General features: G+C 62.1%; 2 protein-coding genes across 2 annotated transcripts; both read left to right on the forward strand.

Moving 5' to 3' along the window:
- Window positions 1-1687: 1687 nt before the first annotated feature.
- On the forward strand, window positions 1688-8067 carry LOC138064912 (uncharacterized). Its single transcript, XM_068929157.1, has 12 exons — window positions 1688-3124; window positions 3525-3586; window positions 4130-4286; window positions 4635-4891; window positions 5015-5097; window positions 5543-5649; window positions 5824-5935; window positions 6220-6358; window positions 6707-6946; window positions 7247-7326; window positions 7513-7698; window positions 7964-8067. Exons 1-12 carry the CDS (start codon window positions 3046-3048, stop codon window positions 8052-8054), a joined length of 1593 nt encoding a protein of 530 aa, XP_068785258.1. The 5' UTR covers window positions 1688-3045; the 3' UTR covers window positions 8055-8067.
- A 3227-nt stretch (window positions 8068-11294) lies between these two features.
- Window positions 11295-16421, forward strand: LOC138064926 (uncharacterized). Its single transcript, XM_068929172.1, has 12 exons — window positions 11295-11476; window positions 11877-11938; window positions 12484-12640; window positions 12988-13244; window positions 13368-13450; window positions 13896-14002; window positions 14177-14288; window positions 14573-14711; window positions 15060-15299; window positions 15600-15679; window positions 15866-16051; window positions 16318-16421. Exons 1-12 carry the CDS (start codon window positions 11398-11400, stop codon window positions 16406-16408), a joined length of 1593 nt encoding a protein of 530 aa, XP_068785273.1. The 5' UTR covers window positions 11295-11397; the 3' UTR covers window positions 16409-16421.
- Window positions 16422-17267: the final 846 nt, after the last annotated feature.

Raw genomic sequence — 17267 nt, forward strand, 5'->3', positions numbered from 1 at the left:
CTCTCTCTCCTCCAGGCAGGCCCTGGGGGGGGGTGGCAGCCGCTCCTTGGCATGGCCCAGAGCCAGCTCCCTCAGTGCGAAGGCTGAATGGACCCAGAGGCTGGCCACGCCCCCCCCAGCCAGACCCGGGCCCCTCTGGGGCCGAGGTAGGACACGGGAATGCAAGAGCTCCCACCGGCACTCCCGCCAGGCCATTCGCTTCCTCGCCAAGCAGTGGAGTGGCTTGAGGGGAAAGCAGAGGGGCGGTTACCGCGAGGCTGGCCACGCGTGCGCGGGCCAGGGTAGGGCCAAAGAGGCGTTGGCTGCGAGCCCTTGCTGGTGGGCGCAGCAAGGCAGTAGAGGGGCCGAGATGGCGCTTCTGGTGCGAGTTGTCGAGGGGGCAGGGGGTCAAGGTGGGAAAAGCGTGAAAGGGCAGAGGCACTGCTGTTTGGGGGCTGGACTCGGCGTGGCTGGGCCGCTGCGGGGCCCAAGAGAACTTGGCTACAAGCACTTCTGGGTGGCGGTGGTGGCAAGGGAGTGGATTGGCCAGGATTGCGTTGCTTGTGTGAGTCACCCTGTCGGCAGGGTGTCAACTTGGGAGAAGAGCAGCAGCGCAGAGGTGCAGGTGTGGTGGGGCAGCTCTAGGCGTTGCGGGGTCGGCTGAGGGGCCCAAGAGAGTAGGGCTGCGAACGCCTGTTCATCGCTGCGGCAAGCGAGTAGTAGGGCCCGAATGCCTCTTGTCGTGCAAATGCGGCAGCAGCAGGCGTGGCGTCAGGTTGGGAAGAGAGGGGTGCGTTTATTGTGTGGTCGGCTAGGCATGCCAGGGCCCTGTTGGGTGGAAGGGGCGTTGGCTGCAATCACTTGTTGATGGTAATGGCAAGTGAGTGGTTTGGCCAAAAATCACCTTTGTGATAAGACTTTGCTAGTAGGCACGGTCTCAGTTTGGGAAAAGAGAGGAATCAGACCAGTGCTCTTCGCGCAGGCTTGGAGGAGGCATTCAAGTTGCAGCGCAGGGCCCTAGACATATATCTCAGCTGTGAGCAGCATTTGGTGCCAAAGCCCTCTCACCAGCTTCACCTTTCTTGTTGAATCTGCACGTAGGCCTAGTGCCCCTGAGCGGCCTCCTCTGGCATCCCGCCCTACCCATGACCCAGGAGCCCATCTGAGCTTAGCCCAGGGCCATCAGTGCTAGCCCAGCAACGCGATAGCACTGCCGGTCTCCGGCTCCACCACAGGCATATCCCTCTCAGGCCACGGGCCCCAAGGATTACTCCGGGCTGCAGCATTGGTTGGCTGCCTCTGTGTCCTGTGCTCTGGCACCTGCGCTTTAGACCTGGCTCTTCCTCTGCTCAGGGGCAAACCACAGAGCTGCTTCACAGCCGCTAGAGCTTGCCAGAGCTTGCCAGGAAAAGCACCTTTTGAACTGGTGCTAGGGAAAGGCCTCTGTAAGAGCCAGGCCCAGAGTGCAGCCACCCCTCCAGCTTCCCTGCCTCTCCATTTCTTGAAACCCCCCCCCTCCTCCCCTTTTCTGACACCAAGCTTCTCAGCACACGCCCACGCGCTGCACTGCTGCTTTCCTGCCTCCAGTGGGGAGCCTCGAAGGCGAGGTGGCAAGAACTGCATGTTGACTCTTTCCACAGTTGGTAAGACCAACTTCGAGCTGTGTCTTGTAGGGCCAGGCTTTTCTGCTAGTCGCCGAGGGGCAAGGACCACCTGCCTCCCAGTCATGTACGTGTCCTGTGCCCCTGGGAATCGCACCGGCACGACCAATCCAAGGCCAGGCGGGAGGATGCAGGGGTGTCACGCACGCCTGCAAGCATTCGTTAGAGAGCCTTGTAAGAAAGGCACTCGGACGCCGTACGCTACGGATTAAAATGCTCTCTAACGGAGGTGCCATGAGAAGGAAAAAGGGGAAAGCGTAGAAATCCTACATCTCTTTGGATGCTGGGAACCTTGAGCTGTTCAGCACTGGACGCGGCGCAGAACGCCTCTGTGCCGAGTTGCACTGGTATTGCCGTCTTTAGTGCTAAGGAAATCCTGCAGAAACGCTGTTCTTCATTTCTGCTGGCGAGCAAAGGGCTATTTACATGAAAACATGCAGCTTCACGTCAAGAAAAGGACAAGGCCACGCTGGTGGCATCCTGGCCAGGTGCCAAATGGGTGCTGCCTACAGCCTCCTCTGGGAGCGTTAATCGCCTAAGTTTACCCTGCGGCCAAGCGATGTGTGCAGCACAGCCGGAGCCAGGAAGGCTGCGTGTGTCAGGGCTCAGCATGAGCCAGTAGTGGCCTGGGGGCGCTGGGGAGCCCGGGGAGACGCCAGGGCTGTCAGGGCAGGGGCCTCGCCCTCCAGGGCCCATCCCACCCGCCCCAAGCCGGGGAGAAGGGCAGGTCGGGGCTTGGCAGGGGGGGGGCAGCCCTGAGCCCAGGCCATTCAGGCACCTCCATGGTGAGGGGGGCCAGGCCAAGGCTAGGCCGCACAGTCAGCGCGCAGGTCGGGCTCCGGCTCGGCAGGGCCCGTGGCCCGGGAGGGGCACAGCCTTGGCGGAGCTGGGGAGCGCCACTGCTACGCCGTCGCTGGGACAGGGACTGATGGCCCCGAGCTGAGCTGAACCGGGGTCCCGCTTCCAGTTTTGGAAGAGAAGTGGGGGGAAGGGAACGTGCTTCCCGGGGAAAGAGGGCCAATCTCTCTGCTCCTTCCCTGGCTGTGGCATCTCTGTGCTGGTGACCTAATGAGCCCCCAGAGATGACACAGGCTGAGGTCACAGTGGGACGCGCTGCATCACAGAGAGGGGCTCCTCTGTCCCGTGGTGGTGTCCGTCCGCACTTCCCTGCGAAGGCCCGGGCGCTGGCCTGGTGCTGCTCGCTGTGCTCCCCACTGCTGCTCTTTGGAGCCGCTCTGCAGCAAGCAGAGGGGACAGGCGGCAGCAGGGCCACGCCGGGGGCCCCTCTCCGTCGGGCAGAGGAGCAGGGGCGCCTTGGACAGGAAGGAGTGTGGGGCGAGGAGACGACAAGAGCGTCCTTTTCCCCTGGCTGGAGAGGCGAGCTGAGGGCAAGGGGACAAGCGAGATGGAGGGCTGCTGGACCGAGACCATCAGCCCGGAGCAGAGGTCCTTGTTCCCAACGCTCCTGCAGCTCTGCACGGAGGGTAAGGGCTTGGGGAGCTGCTTCCCGAGGTGCCGCGGCGACTGTTGTCTGTCAGAATAGCTGTGGACCCTGGGCTGTGGGGGTGGCTGCACAGGGCTGGGGGGGGCTGTCACGAGAGCCGGGCCTGGGAGGAAAAGGGTCCTGTGTGCCAGAGGGCTGGGGTAGGGTGTCCTGCAGCTCCTGTGGGGTTCTCGAGTGCCTGCCAGAAATGCCCCCGCTGGGCTCGGAGTAAGGCCGGCAGTCTGCAATCGGGAAAAAGCCCGGCTCCGCAGCCAGGACAATGGCTTCTGGGAGGGTTTGTGTAGGCCTGCATCTGTCACCGCCGGGGTTAGGAGCTTGCTTGGGGAGAGGTTGTGAGCTGCTTGGCCCGGGGCCTGACGTGTCCTTCCCTTGCTTTCCAGAGATTGTCGCAATTTGGGACGCTGTGTCCAATTACATCCTGGAACAGCTGATGCGGGACAAGGTGGGCTGGTGTCCTGGTCGCCCCAGCTCTGGAGGGTTTCAGCTGCCTGGAGAGCCCTGGGTGCCCGGGAGCAAGCCTTCCCCCAGCGCCACGGCAGCACACCACAAGCAGCCCGTGTGCTGCAGAGCAGCTTTCTGGCCAGCCAGGAGAGAAACCACGTGCACCTCTAGCGTGAGAAAGCGTTTGGCACGTCCCTGGGCTTCTCTCTTCCCTGTGGCCCCAGAGGAAAGACCAAGCAGAGAGACGGGGCGGCTGTGCCAGGGCTGTTGGAAACCCCTGGAATCTTCTCTAGCCGAGGGACGTTAGCGAACACTTCAGGGAGGGCGAGGACACAATCCGGGCAATGTGGCTCTTCTCTAAAGGCTTCCAAAGGCTTTTTTTTTTTTTTTTTTTTTTTTTTCCAAAGGCTTCCATTTGTATGTCAGGAGTGGGCAGGGCACAGAGCAGCGTTCCCACGCTCTGGCAAACATCACGGTTTTTTGGTTTTTTTTTTCCACCACCAGAAGACTTACCGGTGGGCCTTTTTGTCTTTGCTGCGTGCAGGGTGTCCTGGTAGCGGGGCTCGGGACCTTCTGCACGGTCCGAGAGCCACTGCACCTCGGCAAAGATGACGTGCGGATGGTTCGAAGGCCTCTTTTCCAGCTGGGCATGGACATGGTCTGGCTGCAGGGGCTCCAGCGCCCCAAAGGGACTCTCCCTGGTGAGACGGCAGTGGCCACCCTCTGCTTCCCCTTGCCACATCACGTACGGGGCGGGTTGGGTGCTCCCTGCTCTTTGGAAGGGGCAGGGAGAAGTAGGGATGTCCAGCTTCACCCGCTCCCCCCCACCCCCCAACACACTGCCCCCCGCCCCCCCCCCCCCTCCCCGAGAGCTCTTTCTGAAAAGGACTTTTTCTGTAGTATTTTGTGCTACAGAATTTTGTGCACACAGTCGGGCTCTCTCCTTTGAACTGCCCTAGCACCTGACTCCACGCCACTCACATTTCTTGATGGCCCAACAATGCAAAGCTGGCCTGCGGTGGCAGTGACGTTGTTCCTCCTCTGTGTAGACGACATCAAGATCAAGCCGCTGAACTACCGGCGGTTGTCCCTGGCCACCTCCTTCTCGAGGCACGTGGTGGAAGACTGTGTGGCGGAGACCATCCGCTTGTTCTCTTCCCACGTGAGGAACAAAGAGAACGTCGCCTTTGCCTTCAGAGACATCGGTGTTCTGACCCGCCAAAAAGACAGCATGCACATGAGGTTTTATGCCCACTGCACCCAGCGGCTGGAGGGCACTGCAAGCCTGACTGCGGCCCTCTGCAGTGTAAGTTGCTCAGGTTTTCCAGGCTACTTTGATTTCTCTGGGAATCCTGAATGGTCTGCTGCCTTTGGGAGCAAGGAGAGAACTGCCTTGGAAGCCTCCCAATGGGTCTGTGTTACATTGCAGAGACTGCGTACGACAGATCTGTCCGTCTCCGGCAGACGTGCTGCTCTGGGGACCCGGTCGAGCCCCGTCCACGTGTTCCCGAGGTGAGCGTGTTTCCTTTGCAGCCCTCGGCCAACGGAGCAGGCAGCTTCCCAGCTGCTGCTCGGGACCGGGCCCCGCCAGGGCGCGACACTCACCATCGAGTTGGGAATAACTCGCACGGCGATCGGTTCCCGCTTCACTAATGCTCAGCTTGGGCTACACGTGTCTTTGCCTGGAGTGACCGGGAATCGTGACCGCCTTTCTCGTGGCCAGCCTGCCGTCCTTCCCATCAGAGAGAAGGGACTGCACACAGAGAGGCATTTAGGCTACGCCTTCTGTCTTTTGGGGGAAGAGTGCCAAAAAAAAGCCCCCAAAGAGCTGTGCACGGACACAAAGGAGGTGGGACGCGAGCAGGTCTCAAAGGGCAGTGAGGAGGATCAGTGTTCGCAAGCTGCAAAGGGGAGACGGTGCCCTTTCTTCAAAGCTGGGTTGTCTTTTGCTTTCCAGGTTTCAGCTCACTGTGGAAAGCAGCCCGGAGGCCAAGGCTGCCCCCGCCGGCTCCCCACAGGAGAAGGAGCTGGAAGAAGAGCTCGGGGCTGTCAGGAGCAGCAAAGGTAAGGGAAACGCTCCCTCCTGAGCCGGTTGGGTCCCTGTCCCACGCTGGGTGACAGCAGCCAGGTTAAGATGTGCCCTCCCCCCCCGTCCCCTTCCCCGTCCCGTCCTGTCCCCCGTCCCCGTCCCCCCGGCAAGGGGCTGCTCTGAAGAGCTTCCTTGTGCCCTACTTACAGAGCAGCGTCCTGGCAAGCTGCTGCAGCACCGGGAGGAGCTTTCTCTCCCCACGCTGCCAAACTGCGGGGCAGGCACGAGGGGGCAAGGCGCGGAGAGGAAGCCTCCTGCCAGGTGAGACCCTTGGGGGAAGGGCTGAGGGGGACACTAGTACCTGCGCAGGGGAGACATCCCCTTTGGCCATGCCGGCCCGGCCCGAGGGACTCGAAAAGGCTCCTGACGCGTGTCCCACCAAAGGCGCCCTCTTGCTGCACGGCAAGCACGCGCAGGTTTGCGGGAGAGCCTCACGTTGGCTTCGTTTCCCTCCAGCGTCCCGATCTTTTGGGGAGCTGAACGCAACTCTTTATTAGCAAACGCCTCCTGCCCTTGTCCTAACGCCTCCTGTGGTGTCTTCTCAGGATCATTCTGAACCCGACAGCCCCCATGCTGGGCACCTCCCTGGGGAAGGAGGTTGGCGTTAAATACCTCCCGCATCCTCCCGCCGGACCTCGGCCTGGCCGCGCCGGCGCCGGCGCCACTGCCAGGAGCGCAGCACAGGTGCGTGAGCGGGCTCTGGGCAGTCCTTGCATCTCACTGACCGCTAGGAAAGCTCAGTCCTATGAGACTCACTCCGAGAAGGGCCCCCAGTGTGTGCTCACTGGAGCCGTCAGCGGCCTCTCTGGCTGCTACTTTGGGGCGTAGTTAGGCACGACTTTTACAACGGCTTTTTCAGCCTGCCTTCTGCTGAAAAACCCGCAAAAGAGTGATTGGTGGTGGTGAGGCTGCAGACAAGGGGCAGAAGAGCGGGAGAAGAGCAAAAGCCAACACCCCCCCCCCCCACCACCCACCCAGAATCCCCACCCAAACAGACAAGACTAATACTGTTGCCTTTCCACGGCGCCCCAGGAAACAGCCTGCCCTCCCACGCAGAGCTTAGGAAGAGCTGCCCGTGTCTCCCTCTTGCGAGAGAAGCAAAGGCAGGACCAAGCACCGTGGGAGGAACAGCAGGCCGCCCTGGAGAAACACGCCCAGCGTCAGGCCCAGGTACAGGCCGCTGCCTGCCTCCAAGGAGCAGCGCCCAAGCTGGCCCACCCCTTCCTAGGAGGGAGACGGCTGCAGCCAGGTCCCGGAGCCAGAAGGAGCCAGGTGCCGGAGCCAGGGCAGCTGGGGGGGGGGTGGGTGGGTGGGTTGCCTCCCCACTAGGCAAGCTCTGCCTGCGGTGCCTGCCCTCGAGCCGGAAACCGGCTCTCAGGGGCAGCTGGCTGACGTGCCGGGGGCAGAGCTCCAGGGGCCCAGCTATGGTAGCCCGTTGTAGCAGCTCCTTGTGTAGCCTGAGTCTGGCTTACAAGGACTAGGTGCCTCCCCTGCGAGTGGGCCAGTGCTATCATCTCCCCCACGCAGCCCTCCATCCTGAAACCATTTCTTCTTCTTTTCCTTGCAAAACAGATCATGCTGCTGGAGAAGCAAGTCCACCTCGAGCAGCGCCGCTACCCAGACACTGACATGCTGGGGAGGCCCCCCCCAAAGTAAGCGTGTGGGGGCGTGCAAGCTCAGAGCCAGGGCCAGGGCCAGTCGACGGGCTGTGACCGACCCCCTCCCCCCCTCCCCCCTCCCCCCCCCCAACCTTGAGGTGCCAGGAGCCCAACTGCCTCAGCTCCGGGGCACATCTTACAACAGCCCCTGGTTTCCTCTCTTCCAACTTGGGTTTGCAGGGCCTGGGGCCAGAAGGGTCCCGGGAGAGCAGGAGAGGGACTTTGTCACTCCTATTGCAGGCAAGTGTCCCCGCAAGCAAAGCAGAACATGCAGCTTATGACATCATACAAAGTTCTTCGGGACAGGTGGAAGGAAAGGGTGGAACAAAACCGACAGAGGCTGAAGAAGGAGGAGGCGGCGCGCCGGTAAATACCTCCCAAGCCAGGCGGGTTGCCCCCTTCCTGCAATGCCCTTCCTGCCATGGCCCTGGGGAAAGAGGGTCTTTTCCAGCCCCACCTCGGGCTTGGAAGCAGCCTTGGAGCCTGGCCTGGGCTCACACATCCCGCCCACTCCAGCGCGGTGGAGGGGGGGGTGGGCGTGCACCATAAGATTTCCAGGCACATCTCAAGTGGCGCCACATCTTCCTCCTGACCCGTGCCCCCCCCCCCCCCCCCCCCCCCCTCCCCGCAGCGCTTTGGTGATGTGCCGCCTCCGGAGCAGAGAGCAGCAGGACAGCATGCTGGGCAGTTACCACAGAAATGGCTTTTATCCACGGAAATAAACTGCCTTTCCGAGTTGGTGTGAGCCTTTCCTTGGTGGGGTGTGAAAGTGCAAGGGGCAGCAGGGCAGCTTCCGAGGGGCTGGGAAGCAAGGGGAGTGGGGCAGCCCCTCTCCTGGGCAGCTCTCGCCCGGGCCATGCCCTAGCAGGTGACTTTGGGGACTGCCCTGCCAGAGGAGAGGTGAGGGAAAGGTTTTGCGGGGGGAGAGTGTGTGTGACTCAGCCGCCTGAATCCTGACAAGCTCTTGCATGGGCACCGAGTCTTTGGTGCACCATGTCCCCGCCTGAAACGCGGGGAGCGCTCTCTCTCCTCCAGGCAGGCCCTGGGGGGGGGTGGCAGCCGCTCCTTGGCATGGCCCAGAGCCAGCTCCCTCAGTGCGAAGGCTGAATGGACCCAGAGGCTGGCCACGCCCCCCCCAGCCAGACCCGGGCCCCTCTGGGGCCGAGGTAGGACACGGGAATGCAAGAGCTCCCACCGGCACTCCCGCCAGGCCATTCGCTTCCTCGCCAAGCAGTGGAGTGGCTTGAGGGGAAAGCAGAGGGGCGGTTACCGCGAGGCTGGCCACGCGTGCGCGGGCCAGGGTAGGGCCAAAGAGGCGTTGGCTGCGAGCCCTTGCTGGTGGGCGCAGCAAGGCAGTAGAGGGGCCGAGATGGCGCTTCTGGTGCGAGTTGTCGAGGGGGCAGGGGGTCAAGGTGGGAAAAGCGTGAAAGGGCAGAGGCACTGCTGTTTGGGGGCTGGACTCGGCGTGGCTGGGCCGCTGCGGGGCCCAAGAGAACTTGGCTACAAGCACTTCTGGGTGGCGGTGGTGGCAAGGGAGTGGATTGGCCAGGATTGCGTTGCTTGTGTGAGTCACCCTGTCGGCAGGGTGTCAACTTGGGAGAAGAGCAGCAGCGCAGAGGTGCAGGTGTGGTGGGGCAGCTCTAGGCGTTGCGGGGTCGGCTGAGGGGCCCAAGAGAGTAGGGCTGCGAACGCCTGTTCATCGCTGCGGCAAGCGAGTAGTAGGGCCCGAATGCCTCTTGTCGTGCAAATGCGGCAGCAGCAGGCGTGGCGTCAGGTTGGGAAGAGAGGGGTGCGTTTATTGTGTGGTCGGCTAGGCATGCCAGGGCCCTGTTGGGTGGAAGGGGCGTTGGCTGCAATCACTTGTTGATGGTAATGGCAAGTGAGTGGTTTGGCCAAAAATCACCTTTGTGATAAGACTTTGCTAGTAGGCACGGTCTCAGTTTGGGAAAAGAGAGGAATCAGACCAGTGCTCTTCGCGCAGGCTTGGAGGAGGCATTCAAGTTGCAGCGCAGGGCCCTAGACATATATCTCAGCTGTGAGCAGCATTTGGTGCCAAAGCCCTCTCACCAGCTTCACCTTTCTTGTTGAATCTGCACGTAGGCCTAGTGCCCCTGAGCGGCCTCCTCTGGCATCCCGCCCTACCCATGACCCAGGAGCCCATCTGAGCTTAGCCCAGGGCCATCAGTGCTAGCCCAGCAACGCGATAGCACTGCCGGTCTCCGGCTCCACCACAGGCATATCCCTCTCAGGCCACGGGCCCCAAGGATTACTCCGGGCTGCAGCATTGGTTGGCTGCCTCTGTGTCCTGTGCTCTGGCACCTGCGCTTTAGACCTGGCTCTTCCTCTGCTCAGGGGCAAACCACAGAGCTGCTTCACAGCCGCTAGAGCTTGCCAGAGCTTGCCAGGAAAAGCACCTTTTGAACTGGTGCTAGGGAAAGGCCTCTGTAAGAGCCAGGCCCAGAGTGCAGCCACCCCTCCAGCTTCCCTGCCTCTCCATTTCTTGAAACCCCCCCCCTCCTCCCCTTTTCTGACACCAAGCTTCTCAGCACACGCCCACGCGCTGCACTGCTGCTTTCCTGCCTCCAGTGGGGAGCCTCGAAGGCGAGGTGGCAAGAACTGCATGTTGACTCTTTCCACAGTTGGTAAGACCAACTTCGAGCTGTGTCTTGTAGGGCCAGGCTTTTCTGCTAGTCGCCGAGGGGCAAGGACCACCTGCCTCCCAGTCATGTACGTGTCCTGTGCCCCTGGGAATCGCACCGGCACGACCAATCCAAGGCCAGGCGGGAGGATGCAGGGGTGTCACGCACGCCTGCAAGCATTCGTTAGAGAGCCTTGTAAGAAAGGCACTCGGACGCCGTACGCTACGGATTAAAATGCTCTCTAACGGAGGTGCCATGAGAAGGAAAAAGGGGAAAGCGTAGAAATCCTACATCTCTTTGGATGCTGGGAACCTTGAGCTGTTCAGCACTGGACGCGGCGCAGAACGCCTCTGTGCCGAGTTGCACTGGTATTGCCGTCTTTAGTGCTAAGGAAATCCTGCAGAAACGCTGTTCTTCATTTCTGCTGGCGAGCAAAGGGCTATTTACATGAAAACATGCAGCTTCACGTCAAGAAAAGGACAAGGCCACGCTGGTGGCATCCTGGCCAGGTGCCAAATGGGTGCTGCCTACAGCCTCCTCTGGGAGCGTTAATCGCCTAAGTTTACCCTGCGGCCAAGCGATGTGTGCAGCACAGCCGGAGCCAGGAAGGCTGCGTGTGTCAGGGCTCAGCATGAGCCAGTAGTGGCCTGGGGGCGCTGGGGAGCCCGGGGAGACGCCAGGGCTGTCAGGGCAGGGGCCTCGCCCTCCAGGGCCCATCCCACCCGCCCCAAGCCGGGGAGAAGGGCAGGTCGGGGCTTGGCAGGGGGGGGGCAGCCCTGAGCCCAGGCCATTCAGGCACCTCCATGGTGAGGGGGGCCAGGCCAAGGCTAGGCTGCACAGTCAGCGCGCAGGTCGGGCTCCGGCTCGGCAGGGCCCGTGGCCCGGGAGGGGCACAGCCTTGGCGGAGCTGGGGAGCGCCACTGCTACGCCGTCGCTGGGACAGGGACTGATGGCCCCGAGCTGAGCTGAACCGGGGTCCCGCTTCCAGTTTTGGAAGAGAAGTGGGGGGAAGGGAACGTGCTTCCCGGGGAAAGAGGGCCAATCTCTCTGCTCCTTCCCTGGCTGTGGCATCTCTGTGCTGGTGACCTAATGAGCCCCCAGAGATGACACAGGCTGAGGTCACAGTGGGACGCGCTGCATCACAGAGAGGGGCTCCTCTGTCCCGTGGTGGTGTCCGTCCGCACTTCCCTGCGAAGGCCCGGGCGCTGGCCTGGTGCTGCTCGCTGTGCTCCCCACTGCTGCTCTTTGGAGCCGCTCTGCAGCAAGCAGAGGGGACAGGCGGCAGCAGGGCCACGCCGGGGGCCCCTCTCCGTCGGGCAGAGGAGCAGGGGCGCCTTGGACAGGAAGGAGTGTGGGGCGAGGAGACGACAAGAGCGTCCTTTTCCCCTGGCTGGAGAGGCGAGCTGAGGGCAAGGGGACAAGCGAGATGGAGGGCTGCTGGACCGAGACCATCAGCCCGGAGCAGAGGTCCTTGTTCCCAACGCTCCTGCAGCTCTGCACGGAGGGTAAGGGCTTGGGGAGCTGCTTCCCGAGGTGCCGCGGCGACTGTTGTCTGTCAGAATAGCTGTGGACCCTGGGCTGTGGGGGTGGCTGCACAGGGCTGGGGGGGGCTGTCACGAGAGCCGGGCCTGGGAGGAAAAGGGTCCTGTGTGCCAGAGGGCTGGGGTAGGGTGTCCTGCAGCTCCTGTGGGGTTCTCGAGTGCCTGCCAGAAATGCCCCCGCTGGGCTCGGAGTAAGGCCGGCAGTCTGCAATCGGGAAAAAGCCCGGCTCCGCAGCCAGGACAATGGCTTCTGGGAGGGTTTGTGTAGGCCTGCATCTGTCACCGCCGGGGTTAGGAGCTTGCTTGGGGAGAGGTTGTGAGCTGCTTGGCCCGGGGCCTGACGTGTCCTTCCCTTGCTTTCCAGAGATTGTCGCAATTTGGGACGCTGTGTCCAATTACATCCTGGAACAGCTGATGCGGGACAAGGTGGGCTGGTGTCCTGGTCGCCCCAGCTCTGGAGGGTTTCAGCTGCCTGGAGAGCCCTGGGTGCCCGGGAGCAAGCCTTCCCCCAGCGCCACGGCAGCACACCACAAGCAGCCCGTGTGCTGCAGAGCAGCTTTCTGGCCAGCCAGGAGAGAAACCACGTGCACCTCTAGCGTGAGAAAGCGTTTGGCACGTCCCTGGGCTTCTCTCTTCCCTGTGGCCCCAGAGGAAAGACCAAGCAGAGAGACGGGGCGGCTGTGCCAGGGCTGTTGGAAACCCCTGGAATCTTCTCTAGCCGAGGGACGTTAGCGAACACTTCAGGGAGGGCGAGGACACAATCCGGGCAATGTGGCTCTTCTCTAAAGGCTTCCAAAGGCTTTTTTTTTTTTTTTTTTTTTTTTTTTTCCAAAGGCTTCCATTTGTATGTCAGGAGTGGGCAGGGCACAGAGCAGCGTTCCCACGCTCTGGCAAACATCACGGTTTTTTGGTTTTTTTTTTCCACCACCAGAAGACTTACCGGTGGGCCTTTTTGTCTTTGCTGCGTGCAGGGTGTCCTGGTAGCGGGGCTCGGGACCTTCTGCACGGTCCGAGAGCCACTGCACCTCGGCAAAGATGACGTGCGGATGGTTCGAAGGCCTCTTTTCCAGCTGGGCATGGACATGGTCTGGCTGCAGGGGCTCCAGCGCCCCAAAGGGACTCTCCCTGGTGAGACGGCAGTGGCCACCCTCTGCTTCCCCTTGCCACATCACGTACGGGGCGGGTTGGGTGCTCCCTGCTCTTTGGAAGGGGCAGGGAGAAGTAGGGATGTCCAGCTTCACCCGCTCCCCCCCACCCCCCAACACACTGCCCCCCGCCCCCCCCCCCCTCCCCGAGAGCTCTTTCTGAAAAGGACTTTTTCTGTAGTATTTTGTGCTACAGAATTTTGTGCACACAGTCGGGCTCTCTCCTTTGAACTGCCCTAGCACCTGACTCCACGCCACTCACATTTCTTGATGGCCCAACAATGCAAAGCTGGCCTGCGGTGGCAGTGACGTTGTTCCTCCTCTGTGTAGACGACATCAAGATCAAGCCGCTGAACTACCGGCGGTTGTCCCTGGCCACCTCCTTCTCGAGGCACGTGGTGGAAGACTGTGTGGCGGAGACCATCCGCTTGTTCTCTTCCCACGTGAGGAACAAAGAGAACGTCGCCTTTGCCTTCAGAGACATCGGTGTTCTGACCCGCCAAAAAGACAGCATGCACATGAGGTTTTATGCCCACTGCACCCAGCGGCTGGAGGGCACTGCAAGCCTGACTGCGGCCCTCTGCAGTGTAAGTTGCTCAGGTTTTCCAGGCTACTTTGATTTCTCTGGGAATCCTGAATGGTCTGCTGCCTTTGGGAGCAAGGAGAGAACTGCCTTGGAAGCCTCCCAATGGGTCTGTGTTACATTGCAGAGACTGCGTACGACAGATCTGTCCGTCTCCGGCAGACGTGCTGCTCTGGGGACCCGGTCGAGCCCCGTCCACGTGTTCCCGAGGTGAGCGTGTTTCCTTTGCAGCCCTCGGCCAACGGAGCAGGCAGCTTCCCAGCTGCTGCTCGGGACCGGGCCCCGCCAGGGCGCGACACTCACCATCGAGTTGGGAATAACTCGCACGGCGATCGGTTCCCGCTTCACTAATGCTCAGCTTGGGCTACACGTGTCTTTGCCTGGAGTGACCGGGAATCGTGACCGCCTTTCTCGTGGCCAGCCTGCCGTCCTTCCCATCAGAGAGAAGGGACTGCACACAGAGAGGCATTTAGGCTACGCCTTCTGTCTTTTGGGGGAAGAGTGCCAAAGAAAAGCCCCCAAAGAGCTGTGCACGGACACAAAGGAGGTGGGACGCGAGCAGGTCTCAAAGGGCAGTGAGGAGGATCAGTGTTCGCAAGCTGCAAAGGGGAGACGGTGCCCTTTCTTCAAAGCTGGGTTGTCTTTTGCTTTCCAGGTTTCAGCTCACTGTGGAAAGCAGCCCGGAGGCCAAGGCTGCCCCCGCCGGCTCCCCACAGGAGAAGGAGCTGGAAGAAGAGCTCGGGGCTGTCAGGAGCAGCAAAGGTAAGGGAAACGCTCCCTCCTGAGCCGGTTGGGTCCCTGTCCCACGCTGGGTGACAGCAGCCAGGTTAAGATGTGCCCTCCCCCCCCGTCCCCTTCCCCGTCCCGTCCTGTCCCCCGTCCCCGTCCCCCCGGCAAGGGGCTGCTCTGAAGAGCTTCCTTGTGCCCTACTTACAGAGCAGCGTCCTGGCAAGCTGCTGCAGCACCGGGAGGAGCTTTCTCTCCCCACGCTGCCAAACTGCGGGGCAGGCACGAGGGGGCAAGGCGCGGAGAGGAAGCCTCCTGCCAGGTGAGACCCTTGGGGGAAGGGCTGAGGGGGACACTAGTACCTGCGCAGGGGAGACATCCCCTTTGGCCATGCCGGCCCGGCCCGAGGGACTCGAAAAGGCTCCTGACGCGTGTCCCACCAAAGGCGCCCTCTTGCTGCACGGCAAGCACGCGCAGGTTTGCGGGAGAGCCTCACGTTGGCTTCGTTTCCCTCCAGCGTCCCGATCTTTTGGGGAGCTGAACGCAACTCTTTATTAGCAAACGCCTCCTGCCCTTGTCCTAACGCCTCCTGTGGTGTCTTCTCAGGATCATTCTGAACCCGACAGCCCCCATGCTGGGCACCTCCCTGGGGAAGGAGGTTGGCGTTAAATACCTCCCGCATCCTCCCGCCGGACCTCGGCCTGGCCGCGCCGGCGCCGGCGCCACTGCCAGGAGCGCAGCACAGGTGCGTGAGCGGGCTCTGGGCAGTCCTTGCATCTCACTGACCGCTAGGAAAGCTCAGTCCTATGAGACTCACTCCGAGAAGGGCCCCCAGTGTGTGCTCACTGGAGCCGTCAGCGGCCTCTCTGGCTGCTACTTTGGGGCGTAGTTAGGCACGACTTTTACAACGGCTTTTTCAGCCTGCCTTCTGCTGAAAAACCCGCAAAAGAGTGATTGGTGGTGGTGAGGCTGCAGACAAGGGGCAGAAGAGCGGGAGAAGAGCAAAAGCCAACACCCCCCCCCCCCACCACCCACCCAGAATCCCCACCCAAACAGACAAGACTAATACTGTTGCCTTTCCACGGCGCCCCAGGAAACAGCCTGCCCTCCCACGCAGAGCTTAGGAAGAGCTGCCCGTGTCTCCCTCTTGCGAGAGAAGCAAAGGCAGGACCAAGCACCGTGGGAGGAACAGCAGGCCGCCCTGGAGAAACACGCCCAGCGTCAGGCCCAGGTACAGGCCGCTGCCTGCCTCCAAGGAGCAGCGCCCAAGCTGGCCCACCCCTTCCTAGGAGGGAGACGGCTGCAGCCAGGTCCCGGAGCCAGAAGGAGCCAGGTGCCGGAGCCAGGGCAGCTGGGGGGGGGGTGGGTGGGTGGGTTGCCTCCCCACTAGGCAAGCTCTGCCTGCGGTGCCTGCCCTCGAGCCGGAAACCGGCTCTCAGGGGCAGCTGGCTGACGTGCCGGGGGCAGAGCTCCAGGGGCCCAGCTATGGTAGCCCGTTGTAGCAGCTCCTTGTGTAGCCTGAGTCTGGCTTACAAGGACTAGGTGCCTCCCCTGCGAGTGGGCCAGTGCTATCATCTCCCCCACGCAGCCCTCCATCCTGAAACCATTTCTTCTTCTTTTCCTTGCAAAACAGATCATGCTGCTGGAGAAGCAAGTCCACCTCGAGCAGCGCCGCTACCCAGACACTGACATGCTGGGGAGGCCCCCCCCAAAGTAAGCGTGTGGGGGCGTGCAAGCTCAGAGCCAGGGCCAGGGCCAGTCGACGGGCTGTGACCGACCCCCTCCCCCCCTCCCCCCTCCCCCCCCCCAACCTTGAGGTGCCAGGAGCCCAACTGCCTCAGCTCCGGGGCACATCTTACAACAGCCCCTGGTTTCCTCTCTTCCAACTTGGGTTTGCAGGGCCTGGGGCCAGAAGGGTCCCGGGAGAGCAGGAGAGGGACTTTGTCACTCCTATTGCAGGCAAGTGTCCCCGCAAGCAAAGCAGAACATGCAGCTTATGACATCATACAAAGTTCTTCGGGACAGGTGGAAGGAAAGGGTGGAACAAAACCGACAGAGGCTGAAGAAGGAGGAGGCGGCGCGCCGGTAAATACCTCCCAAGCCAGGCGGGTTGCCCCCTTCCTGCAATGCCCTTCCTGCCATGGCCCTGGGGAAAGAGGGTCTTTTCCAGCCCCACCTCGGGCTTGGAAGCAGCCTTGGAGCCTGGCCTGGGCTCACACATCCCGCCCACTCCAGCGCGGTGGAGGGGGGGGTGGGCGTGCACCATAAGATTTCCAGGCACATCTCAAGTGGCGCCACATCTTCCTCCTGACCCGTGCCCCCCCCCCCCCCCCCCCCCCCCCTCCCCGCAGCGCTTTGGTGATGTGCCGCCTCCGGAGCAGAGAGCAGCAGGACAGCATGCTGGGCAGTTACCACAGAAATGGCTTTTATCCACGGAAATAAACTGCCTTTCCGAGTTGGTGTGAGCCTTTCCTTGGTGGGGTGTGAAAGTGCAAGGGGCAGCAGGGCAGCTTCCGAGGGGCTGGGAAGCAAGGGGAGTGGGGCAGCCCCTCTCCTGGGCAGCTCTCGCCCGGGCCATGCCCTAGCAGGTGACTTTGGGGACTGCCCTGCCAGAGGAGAGGTGAGGGAAAGGTTTTGCGGGGGGAGAGTGTGTGTGACTCAGCCGCCTGAATCCTGACAAGCTCTTGCATGGGCACCGAGTCTTTGGTGCACCATGTCCCCGCCTGAAACGCGGGGAGCGCTCTCTCTCCTCCAGGCAGGCCCTGGGGGGGGGTGGCAGCCGCTCCTTGGCATGGCCCAGAGCCAGCTCCCTCAGTGCGAAGGCTGAATGGACCCAGAGGCTGGCCACGCCCCCCCCAGCCAGACCCGGGCCCCTCTGGGGCCGAGGTAGGACACGGGAATGCAAGAGCTCCCACCGGCACTCCCGCCAGGCCATTCGCTTCCTCGCCAAGCAGTGGAGTGGCTTGAGGGGAAAGCAGAGGGGCGGTTACCGCGAGGCTGGCCACGCGTGCGCGGGCCAGGGTAGGGCCAAAGAGGCGTTGGCTGCGAGCCCTTGCTGGTGGGCGCAGCAAGGCAGTAGAGGGGCCGAGATGGCGCTTCTGGTGCGAGTTGTCGAGGGGGCAGGGGGTCAAGGTGGGAAAAGCGTGAAAGGGCAGAGGCACTGCTGTTTGGGGGCTGGACTCGGCGTGGCTGGGCCGCTGCGGGGCCCAAGAGAACTTGGCTACAAGCACTTCTGGGTGGTGGTGGTGGCAAGGGAGTGGATTGGCCAGGATTGCGTTGCTTGTGTGAGTCACCCTGTCGG

The sequence above is a fragment of the Struthio camelus genome, unplaced genomic scaffold (genome assembly GCF_040807025.1).
Source record: "Struthio camelus isolate bStrCam1 unplaced genomic scaffold, bStrCam1.hap1 HAP1_SCAFFOLD_124, whole genome shotgun sequence".
Classification (NCBI taxonomy): domain Eukaryota; kingdom Metazoa; phylum Chordata; class Aves; order Struthioniformes; family Struthionidae; genus Struthio; species Struthio camelus.

Coding starts and splice junctions, on each gene's coding strand:
- LOC138064912 (XM_068929157.1), top strand. CDS start 3,046: ATGGAGGGCTGCTGGACCGAGACCATCAGCCCGGAGCAGAGGTCCTTG. Junction 4,892..5,014: donor TGACTGCGGCCCTCTGCAGT/GTAAGTTGCTCA, acceptor GTTACATTGCAG/AGACTGCGTACGACAGATCT. Junction 5,936..6,219: donor GAGAGGAAGCCTCCTGCCAG/GTGAGACCCTTG, acceptor GTGTCTTCTCAG/GATCATTCTGAACCCGACAG.
- LOC138064926 (XM_068929172.1), top strand. CDS start 11,398: ATGGAGGGCTGCTGGACCGAGACCATCAGCCCGGAGCAGAGGTCCTTG. Junction 12,641..12,987: donor CCCCAAAGGGACTCTCCCTG/GTGAGACGGCAG, acceptor TCCTCTGTGTAG/ACGACATCAAGATCAAGCCG. Junction 14,003..14,176: donor GGCTGTCAGGAGCAGCAAAG/GTAAGGGAAACG, acceptor CCCTACTTACAG/AGCAGCGTCCTGGCAAGCTG.